The sequence below is a fragment of the Ammospiza nelsoni genome, chromosome 8 (assembly GCF_027579445.1).
Source record: "Ammospiza nelsoni isolate bAmmNel1 chromosome 8, bAmmNel1.pri, whole genome shotgun sequence".
Taxonomy (NCBI): domain Eukaryota; kingdom Metazoa; phylum Chordata; class Aves; order Passeriformes; family Passerellidae; genus Ammospiza; species Ammospiza nelsoni.
The window spans coordinates 16,296,864-16,314,107 of NC_080640.1; the positions used below are offsets into that span (position 1 = coordinate 16,296,864).

The following is a 17,244-nucleotide window of genomic DNA, read 5'->3' on the forward strand; positions in this document are numbered from 1 at the left end:
ATAAATAAGCACTTAGAGCATTTATATTAGAGGTAGGAAGAAGTAAGTAATATTGAGGCAAGTCATAGATGTTGAGATTGTTTAGATCTCTATTATGAAGTTAAGGTTGATTTAATGCTTTGTGTAGTCTCTTGTTTTACTTCTTCTGGCTTCCAGACATGTGCCTGCCCTGTTCTCTGCTGTCTGCTGTATTCCACTAATCCCCCTCTGGCTTAAATTTCTGTGTTGTAGAGCAGATTTCAGTTCTAAGGCTAAATCACACAGACTGCTCCACTCGGTAATTTTAAAACATATGAAAGGAAGAATCAAAATCTTTGAAGCTTTGACTTTTTGGCAATTCTTGTTATTGTGATGAGGTTTTTTTTCATTAAACTGCATAATGTTTTTGCTATCTCAGTACTACAGAACTTTTCTTGGACTCCAGATTTTGTTAAGCACATCAGCATTTCCCCTGGTAACTTGCCTGGCCATGTCTGTACTGCATAGCACTCATGGCTCTGTCTGAAGTGGTGAGGAAATCCATGGTGCCAGTCATGGCATTGATACAGTCCTTCAGTCCTTGGTATAGCCAATGAAAGTATGTGACTGTGCATTTGGTGTGTTCTGTATGTCTGTGAAAGGACTTTGATTGTATTGACCTGAGTTTTGTTGTGTATTTCTCTTTTCCGCTTTAAAATGCCTCTCAGCATCCTTTGAGTTGTGCTTCTGGCACAGCCTTTGTGGTTCCAGAAACCTTGCTAAGAATAACTGGCTAGTAGCAATACTTTCTTAAAAGAAAAACTGGCATGATATAATACTTACATAACATCATCAACGTGACTTACTATGATGGGAAGTTGTAAATTCATGTTAATCCCTTATAAAAATAGCGTATGAATTTTCCTTAGCTTCCCATCAGCTTCCTCAGCTTGTTAAGGATGAGAAAAATGAGCTTGTTAAGGATGCAGGCAGCTACAACCCTTTTGAAAATTTTCTGGTAATTGCCATCATTAGGTGTTTGCATTGAAAGATACCTTTCAAAATTGCCTTTTAAAAATTTGGAAATTGCATTCTAGAGGAAGGAATAGCTTCTTTCATTTAATTCTGTAAATTCATTAGAGAATCTTTTTCTTCACTCAGTAAGTTTAGCCATGGTAATTGGACTTTGCCAAACAGGTATTGTACTACACTGGAAACTTGCATTCAAATTGCAAATAAGGAAAAAATGTGAGACTAAGAGGATTGTTGTTATTCTAGGTAGAGAGATTAGTTTTACTCTTCCTGAATTACGAGAGGAAGTAGTTTACAGAAGAAAAGAGCTGAATTATTTCCCTTCTTAAAAAAAAAAAAAAAAAACAACAGTATGGCAATAATTTTACTTTTTTCCTCTGTAGTTACAAACTTTCCTTTTTTTTCAGACTGGCTTCCTCAGTTGTATTTTTAACCCTACAGGAAAAATGCTAATTTGACATGCTGTACATTTACAACACATATTCACCAATGAGCTTGAGAAAAGACTGTGTCTGGGGAAAGAGAAAAAGAAGATAATCTAATCCACACTAAAATAAAACAATAAACATATATTAGGAAAGCCATCTTTGTTTTGCCTGCATGGACATGCATGTGGTCTGGATGTTGTTTTTCCTTCCTTTAAATGGTCTGTTAAGTAACATACCTTTTGTCCTGAGAGCACTCAACCCAGGATACTTAGCCCATAAAACTGTATTTCTCAGAAATGGCTATTAATACTAGCTTTGAAGATAGCTCACTTACCACAAGGAAAAAAAAATAATGTGTAGAATACAGTAGTCCAAAATAGTTCAGTTGGAAGGGACCCACAGATGATCTAGTCCAACTGCAGTAGCTAGCCTTAATTCTTTTAAACTAAAACTTCAGGGATTGTTTTTACCCAGGAGTACATGTAAGGATTACAGCAAGGGCATCTGCTGTGATTCTACCTCTGTGTTTCTGTGCAGTGTGAACAGGACACAGACCAAGTGATATTTTGTAGGCAGACACCTAAGGAGGAGTAGCACAGTTCTGGCTGTGTTGGGGAAGAGTGGAGGTACGTGACCCCCGTGACTGTGCTCTGCAGGGCATGCAAGGAGAGCCGTGGATTTGCTGCACAGCATTCCCAGTGGCTGCAGGTTACTGACTGGGTCATCATCATTTAATGACATACTCATTTTCACATCTTAAACATCTCCCTCTCTTTTTGACCAGTTTCAGTGCATACTCTTTTAGTATGCCTTAAAATACTTTCAAGCCGTTTCTTTATAATGAAGTGCAAGTGCTGAATGGTTGTGAATTATGAATATTAGCCTTGCCCTTCACCCTGTTATGTAATCCATCAATTCATTTCCAGTTCATAATTTTTCTCCATTTTTGGCATCTTTTTCAATTAGTGTCCTTGGTTCACTCATTTATCCTTATGCAAGAGAATCTTTTCATATTTTCCTCTACATCGTGAATTTTGAACTAGGAGGTAGAATTACTGCAGTATTTCTTTTTAGCAGCATAGAACTCACTGTTCTTATTAACTCTTTTTAAAGTATCTTTATAAATTATGGTACTGTCTTTAACAGCACTTTGAAAAGTGTGTTAAAGTGTGTGAAAAGTATTTTGTTCTTATTAGGTTCTTCCTGCTGTACACTGCGGATACAAAACTATTATCACAATAGTTTTGTGGTGTTCCATTACTAAGTTTTTGGCTAATGCCTTAATAAATCATGCAGTTTTCTCTGATGTGTCTTAGGGGATTTCTATGTGTATGTTTTTGATAAATACAGGTATATTTCCTGGATTTTGTTTTTGTTAGAAATCTAAAAATCTTGGATATCAAATTAAATTATAGCTGCTACAATAAATGTGACTGTGCTGGCCTATTCACAAAATGTTCTCATTATCAGAAAAAATTCAGAGCACACAATAATTGAATCATCACCAAAACCAAGTGGTGAAGGAGTAGATTTTGTAGGTGCTTCAGTTATGTAGAGGTTGAATTTATATTATTCCAAGTGTAATATCAAATAAGTTAAAAAGTTTCCATAGCAGATCATACAAAGACATTTTGTACCCAGGTGCACAATCAAAGTATCTGCTGTTAGTATTTTTATTCTCTATCCATTTTCGTAGTTATGTAGAGGACAGGTCTCAAAATAAACTCATGTTAGGAACAGATTCTGTTTAGGGAAATACTGAAAGCAGGCCAGAATGATGAAAACTCTGAACTGATTGAGCATTTTTCAAGTGTATTCCATTCTTTTAAAATGCTTTCACTGCTAAGCTTCAGGGCTTAAATCGGGAACATCTAATTAAGTGTTGTTTTTACTGGATGTGGCTTGGATTAATTTTGTTCCAATAATCAGTAAGAATAATAACCAAAACACCTTATGCAGCAGAGTTGCCTGCCCTTTGGCCTATGTGGAAAATCTGGTAGCATGTCTTGTGCACTGGATTGTCTTTCCTTTGAAGATTCAAAAGACAAGAAAAATTAGTTGTAAGTGTTGTACGCTTACCAGATCTTACTTAATTCTCATGTTATTCTTTGACATTATTAAAATCAAGTTCTCAGATTGGCATCTAATGTTCGTCTTGTGTCTCTAACACCAATGGCAGTTTTGGTGTGTGCTTCACTTGGTATGGCACTGAAGCCATAGGAAGCATTCTTATTATTTTTACCTTGAAAGACTATTTAATGATTGTTTTCCAAATTGAAACAGTTTTCATTTGGATAGTTGCTATAACTTGGGCATTCCTGTGCAGTATTTGTAAAACTGGACCCGATGGGAGCAGACCATTGCTCTTTCCCAACTATCCTTGAAGGGTCACTGCTGCATCTGATCTTCATGATAAGACCAAAGTAAGGAAGATGATGCTTTTTACAAAATGTATTTCTGAGGATCTTAAGGCCAGAAATGAGTTTTAATTTGTGCTTATGGTAATTTATGAAGTTGTACAGCAAGGTGTAAACTTCAACAGATCATTAATTAAATGCAGGGATTGTTAATGTCAAAGTCCAGTGCACTCAGACTAGAAAGAAATTACTCAAGGCTGAGGCATTGAGTATGCCTGTTGCAGTTTTACAGGTATTTACATTATGAATGCTATGTTTTGCTGCTACAGTTTGTAGTCTTTTAAAATTAAAAAGTTCCTAAAACAACAACAAAAAAGAAAATGTACAAAAACAGTATCATAAGCCCTTGCCTTAATGGGTACCTAACTGTATATACATCTAATTTTTAACATCCTTCTTTTCCATAGGTGTGTGTATATATATTTTCAAACTACATTTTTGTTTGCATTTTCTCCCATACTCACTGATTATAACAGAGTTCTTTAATTCTTAAAATTGAAAAGCTTTTGCATTAAATAAATGGAAAAAATAGAAGCAAGAATAATTTTTACTGTCTTGATTGAAATACTCAAATATTGGAACCTGACTTGAGATTCTTGCACTCTGTCGAATCACTGGATATTTCTCCATTGCAGCATTACCTGAAAGTTGTATGCATTTTAATTTAATTTTGAACAGCAGCTCCTGCTTTGATTTTCAACAAGCTTTGTATTATTTTGGGAGGTGAGGTTGAACCTTGAGTTCTGCTTTGACTGAAGCAGTAACGAGTTCATTTTGCATTGAGAATTATGTGTTCTTTGTCTACAATACTCTTTTCTTCCAAAGAAAACTCATAAATCTTTCCTTTTGACCATTTTGTTCGTATGGGCTGGAATTTATCTGGTAATTTACATGTACATTTATTTAGCATTTGAACTTAACATTCCATATGCTATGCTGTATTTATATCCAGATCTTTAAAGGTCTTGAATACAGATGCTGCACAGAGAACCCTCCTGCTGGTGTGTGTTGCTCAAGTCAAAATCCTGTTAGTCTACCACTGTGGCAGCCTTTAGGAGAAAGATTTATGAAATGTGTGTGAAAGTGGAATATTTCTGAAATCATTCAGGAGTTTTGCAGAGGAGGGGATTCATTAGATGGGATTACATTGCAGGAAAAAAATGAAAAACCCAAAACCACTTGAACAGCAAGTGCGGTGGTGTCATATTAACCTCTTTCCAGCCTTTTCACATATCTGTTACACTGTGGTATAAAGGTGTAGTTTTAGAACATCAATCATTATAGCCCAGAATCCCTTCATTCAGCCTTCTTGGTGATAGTTGCCTCTGAAGCAATGAAATCTTGTGTCTGGTCTTGCACAGTGCATGCTGCAGCATGCCACAGCAAGACAGATGGCATGTTGGTATCAAACAGCTTTTGAGAGCTGATTTTCAGCCAGTCAACCAGACATTCACAGTCTATCTACCAAATTAAAATTAAACCTTCTTCTGGCAGGTGTTCTGAAATGAGGATACAGTTTCATGAGTTACAGCAGTAGGTGAAGGTCTCCTAAAATAGCAGGCCTCAGGTGGCCCATTGCCATACATGTAGACTGGAAGCAGTAAAGCTGCTTTCTGACTAAACATGTACATGGTGGATCTCTTCAGACTTCTGGCAGCACTGCTGATTCATCTCTCTGTAATACCTATAAGTATGTCTCTGTTCAGCAAACCCTGTGTAACACAGGGTGCCCTTTGTAGTTGAAGTATCCATTTGCTACCCTGTTAGCCTCAGGGTCCTTTGTTACAGGCACTGCCTTCAAAGCCTGTCATTTCAGGTGCAGAAGAAATGTCAGTTTACTGGCTGGGGTTAACACACAAAAACCACATTGATTCTTATGCAGATATTCTGCAGCCATTGCTTTTCTCCATGAGGATGCAATCTCAGCTGTTTGCTATAGCTGCCCTGAAAATGGAAAGGAATTGGAAAATCAGCATCAAATTGGATGAGTTTTGTCCTGAGATCTTCTGATTTTGCCAAGTCAAAATTAATGTTACACTGCTACTCGTTGCATCTTTTTTCTTGGGAGTTTACAGCCAGAAGAAAACCCAGTATGTATTATGGACTTTTGTCAGTCAGTCCCAGCCAACCTGCATACAGAGAGGAAATGGTTGGTTAAATCTGTTGATAATATATGGTAATTCAGGGACAAGCAGCCAAGTTCTCCTGTACACTGCAAAATATTTCCATGAATGACTCAGGCTAGTGGAGTGGTAAAAGCCCTTGGATACAATTCCAGAAATCTGAGCAGCAGCGTGGCTGTAATTACACGCGGCAGTGTAGCTGTACACTAGGGATGATGGGAGGCAGGCATGGCGGTTCAGGTGTGGTGAAATCATGGTGATGCTTTGAATTCCTTGCATGTATGACGTCAGTGCTTGTATTTCACAGAGATTTCACAGGATATTCTGAGTTGGAAGGGACCCAGAAGGATCATTGAGTCCAACTCTTAAGTGAATGGCCCATGCAGGGATAGAACACATGGCTTTGGTGTTATTAGCACACCATTTTTAGTGTTATTTACTGAGCTAATGTCAGTAAATCCAGTTTAGAACCAGGATCTTCTAATCCAGCCATAAGCAGAGTTTAAGTAGGTTTTCAAGCTCATACTTATGGGTAGGAACTTGTGAAAAATGTAAAGACTGCTATGTGGTTGTTAACTCAAAGTTAATATGTTAATAAATACTTCATGGTGATCATCTTTAAATCCACTTTACAATCTGAATGAATGTTTTGTTGTGCATAGGTTTTACCCTGTGAAAATGTGTACCTAACTTTGGTGGTTAAAGAAAAAAAAGTATTTCCCATGCTTGTGCATCTCAACTGTCCGAATAATTATGTCACTTTTTTAGAAAACTTAAATTTGTTTCAAGTCAGAAATTATATAGGCAGGTTGTATCTCTTAACAATACAGTACTTTCATGGGTTTTTTTCCCTGGGATTTCACATGATTGATCCTATAATTGCAAAATTTTAAAAGTGTGTTCAGAGTCTGGTTTTCAAACCTGAACTCTTTGCCAGTTCCTAAAACAAGAAGTTATTTTAGGAGTGACTGTTGTTACAGTCACTCCATACCTTTCTTTTTGCTGAATTCCACTATTCAGTCAGTTCGTGAGTCAGGATTTTGTGGTGTACACTGTCATTTAATTCAGTTATACTTCAACATGCTAGTTGCCTTTTTAAAAAATCCTCTCCAGAAGTTTCATAAATCTGTTCAGCAATAAAATCTCAGCCTCAGTGGAAATATCTGTGTGTTATAGTTTCAGGGTGTTCTGTTTCCAGCAAAATTCTTTTCTACATGTGATGTCTCCTTTTTAATTTTCTCTTTGTACTGTGGAACCTATTGCTTTTTTCACCCAGCCCAATGTTGTAACTTGCTGCTGCTCCCCAAGAGAAGATCACCTTCTCCAATGTCTTGCTGTTACTATGACTGAATTAAACTCAAAGCAGGCATTCTTGAACTAGCTGTGAAGTTTGCTGTTTCTATTCCAAACCTGGAAAGGGCCCTGTGCCCTCAGAGTGCATCAGTAATCTTACTTGGTCTAATAAAAAAAAAATTCTAGAGACTCATCTTCATTTCTTCATGTTGTCTCTGTGTCTTCTGCTTGCTGATGCTTAGGTCCTAAAGAACTCAGTTTTATGTAGTGCAAGTACGCTGTAGATCAGAGCTCCCCTGCTAATAATAATTTCCAATGTGTGCTGATAGGCAGTTTTAAGAGGTAGCCCATATTGCTAGATTTAGGTATATGGACAGAGAACCTGAGTGTCTTCTCATTCTTTGATTACTTAACTCATAAGTAAATTTGAAGACAAAACAGATCTATTGATTTCAGTGAAATTGAACTTGAACTTGATCCTGTTCTGTGTCAAGCTTCCCACTAAGTTAAATATCAGGCTCTTTAATAGTGGAGTGAATTGTTTGCAGTCAGAATTGATAATGGCGAATTCATGTTCATTAAGGGAGAGAGAGATATTTTTAATTAGATAGAAGAGAAACAGGAAATTAACAGAAGATTGTTGGTTTGGTTATTACAGTATTGAGATATGTTGCATCCAAGGGACAGCAAAACAATGTTATCCCAGTTGTGCTGATCCGTACTGGAAGCTGGTGTTCAATTTAACTGCTGTATATTGCATAGGTGTCTTCTGCTTGGGCAGCTTTTATTGTATTATTCCTCTTTTTTGAACAGAACAGTTCTACATTTTCTATATTGACAGTTGTTCACCTGTGGCTATTTCTTAATTTTTTTTACTGTGGTCAGATTTTATTTTCTCGCTGTACACATAATCCATATGTTCTCTTAAAGCATATGAACAGTTTGGAGGATATCTGTAGCATAGCTTACTAAAAAGGCTTCTATTAGAATCCATTTATTGCACACATTTTAATACCAGCAGAGAAAAATAATCCTCTTAAGATTTTTCTATACTTTCATTTAGATTAGTATAACGTCATAAAAGCAAAGTCTATTATCAAAAAACTGTGTAAGTTAAAAGATATTATAATAGGTTGAGTAATTACTTTTATTCTTACAGCTATTGAAATCCGTCTTTTGCTCTTGAGCGCAGTCTGTCATAATCACAAGATCTTTTCCAGTAGCCTTCTAGAGAGTGAACATGTTGTCAGCGACTGTAATTTTCACTTAACAGCTTTAAAACTGTTTTTTGAATGTAAAGATAGAATACTATTTTTTTTTAATCAAAGTAAGTGTAGAAAGAAAAGAAGCTAGAAATAAAACTAAGACAGAAATCCAGTTATTGAATATTTCAGTTCAGCAAACTTTGTTGAAAGAAGATTTTCATATTCTAGGCAGGCTTACTCTTTTTAGACAGCATTCATTTTAAAAATGCAGTGACTTTTCCCTGGCACTGTATTTTTCTCCCATTCTTAAAAAGATTATTCTTTTGTTAGAGAAGAAGAGCCCTCTTTGTTCCCACGGGCATTAGCGATGATTAAGTCAGTTCAGGAGTCCTTTGTTAAAGCTAAGCAGAGGTTATCTTGTTTTGAGTAATAAAAGCAATACTTGTGGTCTTAAAGATTATCTGCTTCAGCTGTTTATCAGCAGGATAAGCAAAGCTATCCGTTTCGGCTTTAGGCAACTCGCAAATGAATAGTCTGGGTCCTCATTTTCTTGTAGTATTTTTAACATTAACTTGATGTGGTAGAACACAAAAACCAGTATCATTGACTGCAGCAGCTAATTTTAGTGAGGATCGTATCTTGCCTTAACTGTGAAAAAAACTACTGTGATTTGGGTCTGAAAGCAGTTCCATTCTGCAAGTTACTCTAAGGACCTGGCCATTCTTTGAAGTGCAGAAAGATACTATCAGTTTCCTGACAACACAAAGCTGGAGGATTTGCGTATGAGACTGGATGAGTTTTATAGCAGAAGCAGATCTGTTCCTGGAGTGAAAAATGGTGGAAGTCTGAAGCACACACACACACAAAGATGAAAAAATAGTCCGGGAAAAAAACTAGCTTAATACAGGCAAAGAGACAGAAGGTACACTTTCATGCAGAGTGTAAATCATGGAAGGTGGTGAAGTTGAGAATAAGGATCCTGGATTTTCTGTGATAAAACACAGAAGACTGGAATGACGAAACGTAAGATACCTGAGTCTGGAGAGGTAAATTATGCCAACAACCAAGACTTGCAAAAGATGTGAATTATGAAAGAATTAAATATTTATAGGTGTAGAAAAAGTCAACAGAAATAAGTTAGTCTACTTACTTAAGTAAGTTATTTCTACTTCTTCAGTATTTATAGCCATACTTTAGACATGAGCTGTGTGCCTTCAGATTTCTGTTTAGCCTCTATTCCTCTCCTTGGATATCAACTGCATTTTTGCTGCAGCAGCCTGTTCCATGTGCTCTCACATTACAGAGAGAATTTGCATAAAGTTCTTCCAGTTTAATGAAGAATTGAGAAATGCTAGTTTGAAGTTCAGTGTTTTGAATCAGGAAGTGTTTTATTTATTTTCAATCTTCTTTCAAATCCAGCAATACTAGTGGCTGCTCTTGAGTCATCTTGGCTTCACTTCCATTAAAAGATTTTCTTTTTGACAGCTTCATTTTTTTGTTAAAGTGAAGCTGGGTTGTGAAGATTTCATTATGAAAGACGATAGTTCCATTAAAGGTAGTTTGATTAAAGGCATTCACAATCCCTCCACTAGCTTTCTGCTGGATTTGATCAATGGGCAGTCAGTGTAGTGAAATCCAGTTCTAATGAGATTCTTATTCTTGATGGTTTCTGGCAATATAGAGATATGCTTTGGAGCCAGCCTTAGCTGTGTTCACTGTGGTGTTGAGCCTTGTTCTTCGATGTGAGAGGTTGTGCTAAGTGGAGCCTGAAGGGTGATTATACTTAGGCAAGGTAATGCACAAAAGATCATGATCAGTGCTCTACCCTATTGCAAATTCAGTGTCAAATTTTGCCAGATTTTGAGGTCTTTGTGCATGGTGTAGTTGGTACAATGATGGAGAAGGTGAATTACTAAGAATGCACCTTTAAACCTCATCAGTGAGCAATGTGATGCAGAACAGCTCATCTTTGCTCTTATGTTTTCTCTCTTTCATCAGTCTGTAGGCTCTCCTTATAGAGTTATATGTTCCTTCCCTGCCATATTGACAGCTCTAAGGTGTTTACCAAATGATGTTGGGTTTGCAAAGCACCAGTATCGCTGTGGCGTTGCACTGTCTGTAGTACTTGCTGTGTGCCTCCTGTGGTACGTGATCACCTGCAGCCAAGCCATCATCTGAGCTGCCTCTCCTTTCCTGAGACTGGATGTTTCTGACAGCTACAGCATTTTACCAGTTGGGATGTGTTAGTTGCCTTCTGGGGGCACATCTTCTGGTGCAGTTTTGTCTGAAAAGAATCAATTTTTTTGCACTAAGACTAAAGTAAAGCACATTAAGTGAGGATGCTTGGGAGACTCACTTCAGAAGTCCATTTGAGATCTAAAATAAATGTACAATATAGACACAACCAAACACCCTCTGTTTCAGTGTGAGATACAGGGAGGCTGGTGTGGGAAGGGCTTTCATGCGCATGGAGTCAGTGAGGCATTGTGACTTCTAGGCAGCAAATAGGTGTTAGTGGGTGTTTGTGTCACACCTTCCATATCATCTTCCTGAGATAATGCTGGTTGTGACAGTGACAGTTCAGTCCATATATGTAAAGCATGTGTAAATACGTAGTGCTTCTAATACAAAATGAACATTGTATTTTGCATTGTTTTTATTTAGGCATAAGCTTGTGTTCTGCTGCAAAGTCAAGAATAGTGCACATGAGCTTTTAGTGCCTTTTATTACAAAACCTCTCAGAATAGCTCTGTGCAGGTTGAGGCAGGAAACAGAACTGAAGTCTCATGTAGAATTGAAGCAAAGACAACTGAAAGGGAGCCCAGAAGCTCACTGCACTCCACCTGTTGCCCAAACCAGCAGTGACATATCAGTGGTGTTCCTAACCGGCTTTTCCCCCCTCAGTCTTTGCTGCAGATGTTTCAATGACAGAGATTTCTCAGTATATACGGATACTGTGCAGCACTTCTTCATTATCACCAAAGTTACATATGTGTCCTGCTATTTAACCAAGCTACTGCTTGTTGCAAATTAATCCCATTACTTTTTTTCTTGCTGGTGTAGACAGAAACAATTTGTTCTTTCAGAAGTTTCTTCTCTATTTGAACATTTCTCAATAGGTTCTGTTAGCCCAAAGACTTTATTTAGGGCTATTGCAATTTATCATTTGACTTTCAGTAGACTATATTAAGAAAAGCCAATTTTCTGTCTTCTTAACTTCCCTCTGATTAATAATAGTTTGCACAAAATGACTTAGAGTGGAAAACTCATGTAGCATATTTTATGTTTATTATAAGGGACTGAATTTTAATCAGTCATTATGAACTTGGTTTTTTCTTTCTTAAAGAAACAAATTGCACCCTTTATCACTTGAGAGCTTATAGATATATTAAAAACACTGGGTAAGAGATAGTTCTAGGGTGTAATCCCATTATGTGTGGAAAAATTCTCTGAAGATATTTCATGAAGCAATGGAAAAAAATAAACTCCTTTTTCTGAGAATGATGAAGAGTATGTAATATATGGCTATGAATGTTTTTACATTTAAGTAATGATTGAAATATTTTTCAGAGAACCCATTCTAAACTTATCTAGTAAGAAGATTCACTCAGTATTTTGGAATCATTGTGTTGATGTTTCATGCTTCCCACATGATCTTAGAAAGCTTGCCTTCTTCCTTCTTAGGAAAAGTTTTATTTTTCAAGAGATATCACTGCTGAGATATTATAAAACTACCATGAATGTTTTGTATTAACGGATAAAACATGCATGCTCCCAAATATATGGATTTTCTGAGAGGAATGAAAAATATTTTGTGGCCTTGGACATTTGGTTTCACGATGCAGCAAGCTCAGATACAATTTATCTTATAGCAAGTGGATTATGAAGAAAAATACTGACCCACATGGGTTTTTAATTATCATTATACATTATTTCTGTGGGAATCGAGTCTCAGTGCCCCAGTCAAGCCCTCAAACTGCTTTGCACTGTGGCTGTTACATGGGGGCAAAGCAGAGGCACACTCTGCCAGATGAGCGCTTTATTTGAGGCTGTGACAAGGCCACGGGTGCTGGAAGAAGGTATTTGGATGTTTCTGGAAGCAGGTGTGTTTTGGCAGGTGGCTTTACAATCTCCTGACTCTAGCTGCCTTCTATCTAGCCAACACCAGATACAAAAAAAAAACCATGTGAAAGAACATATTAGGTTGTTTAAATAGAAAGAAGGTACTTAGAATATAGTGTGCTGCTGAGTAAATGAATGAGCAGTTTACCAAAACCAAAATACCAAGTTGTCTCGCTTTTGCACAGCACGGTCCAAGAGTTAAAGGCAAAGCCTAATGAATTTTTCCTTTGTTTTGTTTTAGAACGACAAGCGTGTACATCCATGGCTGGCTCCAGCGTGCTTCCCTCCAGCGTGGCCGGTATCAGCAGGGAGCTGATCGAGCTGCAGCACCTCATCCAGTTCCCAGAGGAGGTTGCCAGCATCCTGACCGAGCAGGAGCAGGAGCTCTACCGCAAAGTCTTACCCATCGACTACCTCTGCTTCCTCACCAGGGATTTGGGCAGTGCTGAGTGTCAAAGCAAGCTGCCGTCTATTAAGGAATCCATATCTGCTACTGTTCTTTCTTCTCCCAGTGGAGAACATAATGCTGTAGAAGATCTTGTGACAAGGTTTAATGAGGTAAAACTTTTAAATTGCTTTTTGTAAGGGTTATTACCTGATGTGTGGGTTTGTTATTTCCTTTATATCTCCGAGACGAATTCAGCTGTAACAACAAATTTTTAAAATATAACTTAAGATGACCAGATTTTTAGCTAAGTAACTTACACATTAATTCAATTAAGTAGGAGCTATGTGATCAATTTGCTCAGTGATGCTGGGAAACAGTGGCCTACCTTTTTCTTGCACATTGTAAAGTAAACATGAAGAAAAAAATTACAGACTTCTAATTCTTGGTATTTATACTTGACAGTATGGGGTAAAGTTTCAGTCAGTTTATTATTTTGTTTAGGTGCTGGAGTTCTATTTATTTGTTTTGGATTCTTGTAGACTAAGCATGATCTTAGGAGTCAGCACAGAAGTATTATAAACTGGAATTTTCTGTATTTGCTGTAATATAACTACACTAGTCTGCACTATTTATTTAATCACTGTGTGTGTCTTAAGCATTGTTATACAAAGAAGTGTCACTTGGCGTGACATTTTCACAAGCCAAATGTTGAGTTCTTTAGTAAGATTTTTATTTTATTTTCAGAAAGGTGGTCTTCTGACGAGTTTAATAGAAAACTGGTTAAGGATTGAGAAAATGATAAAAAAAAATCCACCCAAAACCCCAACCCAAATCAAAAATCAAACCACCTAAATAAAAACTACTGGTTTAGCTGCAGAAACATGGAACAGTTCGTTCTTTTTTTGGGGGGGAGAGGGGGGTGAACTATGTGTGATGTTAGCAGTTTCTAGAATTGTAGAAGTGGAATAAAATGAAGATAAAGTTGACTTAATGCTTTTTTAGTTTGCTATCCACTGCATTCTTATGGGGGGTGAGATGAAATTTTTTTTATTACTATGCAAGTAGTAAAAAAAAAGCATAAAATTAAGTAAATGTAGAAGAATGTGTATTGACCCCCAGTGAACTTCCTGTGTGCTGGGCAAAGAAGAATCAGGGCGCGAATATTTAGCATGTTTCAAAGTGTTCCTTCTTGTGTATTACTGAGATTTAGCAACTAAAATAGGGTAAATATATTGGCTTCTCTCACCTCATTCAATTATGGGAGCATACATAAAAGTTGCAACTACAATATTCAGTCTTTAAACAGAGCCTAAAAATAGTTTTAATTAACTGCAGTAGAAGTACTCCATTGGAACAGACTACAGAAGATGCTGTGGCTGGTGTGGCTGGAGAGGACTGTAGGTGCTGCTGGGGCCCTCCCTCCTGGGGGGCTTCTCCTGGGGCTGAGGCCAGGGGAGATGAGGTGCACAGGCCAAGTTGTGCTCCAGCCTGGTGAGGCCCAGTGCCAGGGCAGTGTCTTGAGGACATGTGGCCATCAGCTGCGCAAATCAGACTGACCATGATTGTGTTCTGACATTGAAGGGTCACAGGATTGAAAAGCAAGTAGGTCCTGAAGAAGTCTTGTCAGAAATGACTGAGTCTCTTCCATATCAATGACAATTTTACCATTAAAGTTGCCTTTTGATAAGATAGTCAGCATTATCTTTTAATCTTGGAAGTTTTTGACTTTGCAGTTTTTGTTGTCTAGAGTTCCTTGTTTGGTAATTGTGCAGGATAGTTTTTTATATCATTTGAATTAATTCCCAGATATTCAGTGCACAAATTCTTTGGTATTTAGTGCAATAGATTATTTGAAGCATAATCTGGAATGCATTTTTAAAAACATAGATGTTATGTGTTTAAATAGAGTTATTGTAAAATATTTACTGCTTGTAATAAATCACTGGTTTGCTATATGCTTTATCTTACAGTGGAGTATATCAGTTGCCATAGCCAATCACGAGCGTGAACTCTCCAAGTGTCTTTGTTTATAAATGGAAAGAAAATTCTTGTACAAAGAGTCATGATTTTGTTGGCAAAACTCAGTGAGCACTTGCTGATTTTTTTGGCATTCCCTATAGAAATACTGAAGTGTATTTGTAATGTGGGAGCCAAAATTACTTTTAGGATGACAGGCTTCTGATACATGATGGGGAAAAACAATTCCATGTAATTTTTCTGTTAAATAATAATTATATTATTTTGTGAATTTTTCATAAAGCAGTATACTTTTTAGTATTTTTTTCTGACAATACATATTAAGGAGGAACACTCTATAAAACTTGTGTAAAATGACAGTCAGTCCTGAAGATTTTGGGCTACATGCATACAGTATCATCAGCTATAAATAAAGCCTGTATTCTTTAGGATTTGATTAAAAATGGAATTGCATAATAGTGGAGCCTTGGGCACAACATGTACTCACCGGTGAGCCACAGCTCATACTTCATTTGCTGCTAATAATATCCAATTGATCTTAGAGTCTCGTCAGAACAAGGCTCTAGACTAAACTAAAGGCAGATACTCTTTCCTGTTACTAAATGTAATTAAAAGCTGATTCTGAATTAGTAGCTAGTGGGAGGATTAGAGTGAAATACAGTAACATCTACCTTTACAAAACTATTGGCTCTAAGTCTCTAAGAGTGTGCACTACATAGTGGTAGTAATGTATTTTTCTGCTCTGATGGAGCTTTGGCTATAACAAGTTTAGTTTTCAAAGATATAAAACTGTAGGAAGAAACTGTTGGGATTCTGCGGAGTTAGCAGAGCCCTGGCAGCTGGGAAGTTAGGAAAATGGTGCCTAAGTGTGTTTTAGGACCCTAACAACTGGAACATACTTTCTTGCCATCTCTCCTTGTTGCCTGCTGTGCCTCTCTTCCTGATTCAGTTCTTTTCTCTGATTCTTGTATGACATGAGTTCACCCTGCTTCTTTACATGGAGTGACATGTGCTCTTTCCCCACTGTCATATGGCACAGTCTTCCTGGGATTCTGTTTCTTTTTCTGTCTCTTTACCCCTCCAGGCTCTTGTACCTTTATGACTGACTCCCAGCCATTCTTCTGCCTGTTACCAGCAAAGCGACCACAGAGACACAGGCACAATGCACATGTTGTAAACATTCATGTGTATGTAAACATTTAAAATCATTTCAGTCATTGCTTTATATAAACATGAAAAGACTCTCTTGTAACTTGATGTTTCTGGCTTAAGCTTCAAGTAAAAGAAAGCCAATAAAGCTTTAAACAAACTGAAACGTTTAATTTTCCATGCTGACATATAGGAACAGAGCAATTGTGGGTTCTTAGATTGAAAGTTGCATCAGATTGGAAGACAGACAACTGACTGAAGTTAGTCCCACTGATGAACTGAAAATGCAAAATCAGAAGTCAAATGCATAAGGTGATTTTTTGGAAAGATATGGTTGCCAGAAAATAAGCTAAAAAGGTTAAAATGTTTCAAAAATGTTAGTATAGCCCTGCTACTGCAGTGGGTTCATCACTCACTGAAGCCTTCTTAAAATCAATAAAGTTAATAAAATATGGTTACCTAAGTCACTTAGTGATGTTAGTTTTATTTTTAATGGTTAAATTTTGTAAGGTTTTTTCATTTTTCATTCAAAATACAAATTCAAATCTCACTAGCAAAACAGAGACGTATCATTTTACTGAAATAATGGAATGTAAATAAATATTGCAGTCTGTCTCTTAGTTCAGCATTTTTTTGCAAGGCCTAAATGGGTTTGCATAATGCTTTTTAAAAGATTGTGTTTGTACAAATATCAAACTCTTTCCAGTCCTTGTTTGGAATAGTGTTTAATCAGATTTAAAATGGTAAATGTTCTCTGTAATGTTATATAATTTCACACAAGCATGTAAAGTAAACCATCTATTAATAAGCTATGCAACTTAAAATATTCAGATATTAAAAATGCATCTGAAAATTATCTTGCATATTATACCAAGAGCCAAAAAAAATTAATAATTTAACCTCAGTGAAACTCATGTAAAAAATTCCAGTTCTGTTTTATACACAGAACTGTGTATAGATATATACACAGATATTCATCAATATACACTGACAGGTTTGTGCACAGTTAGCAGTGCAGAGGAACTCATTTCAGGCAGCTCTTAGTGCTAATGCTGCATACTGCTAGTGTTTTTTAATTACTGTTTTTAAAGGGAGAAATTGGATGATCCTGATGCACTAAGAATTCTGCTTTTAAACAAAGTAATGTTTTTC

The 17,244-nt window shown here is 36.8% G+C and overlaps 1 protein-coding gene across 1 annotated transcript in view; it reads left to right on the plus strand.

Annotated features, from left to right (window-relative positions):
- PLCE1 (phospholipase C epsilon 1) overlaps positions 1-17,244 on the plus strand; it is a 116,117-nt gene that overhangs the window by 51,599 nt on the left and 47,274 nt on the right. The window contains exon 3 of the mRNA XM_059477058.1: positions 12,820-13,136. Within this exon, the coding sequence (XP_059333041.1) occupies positions 12,820-13,136 (317 nt within the window). The remainder of the gene's footprint in view (positions 1-12,819; positions 13,137-17,244) is intronic.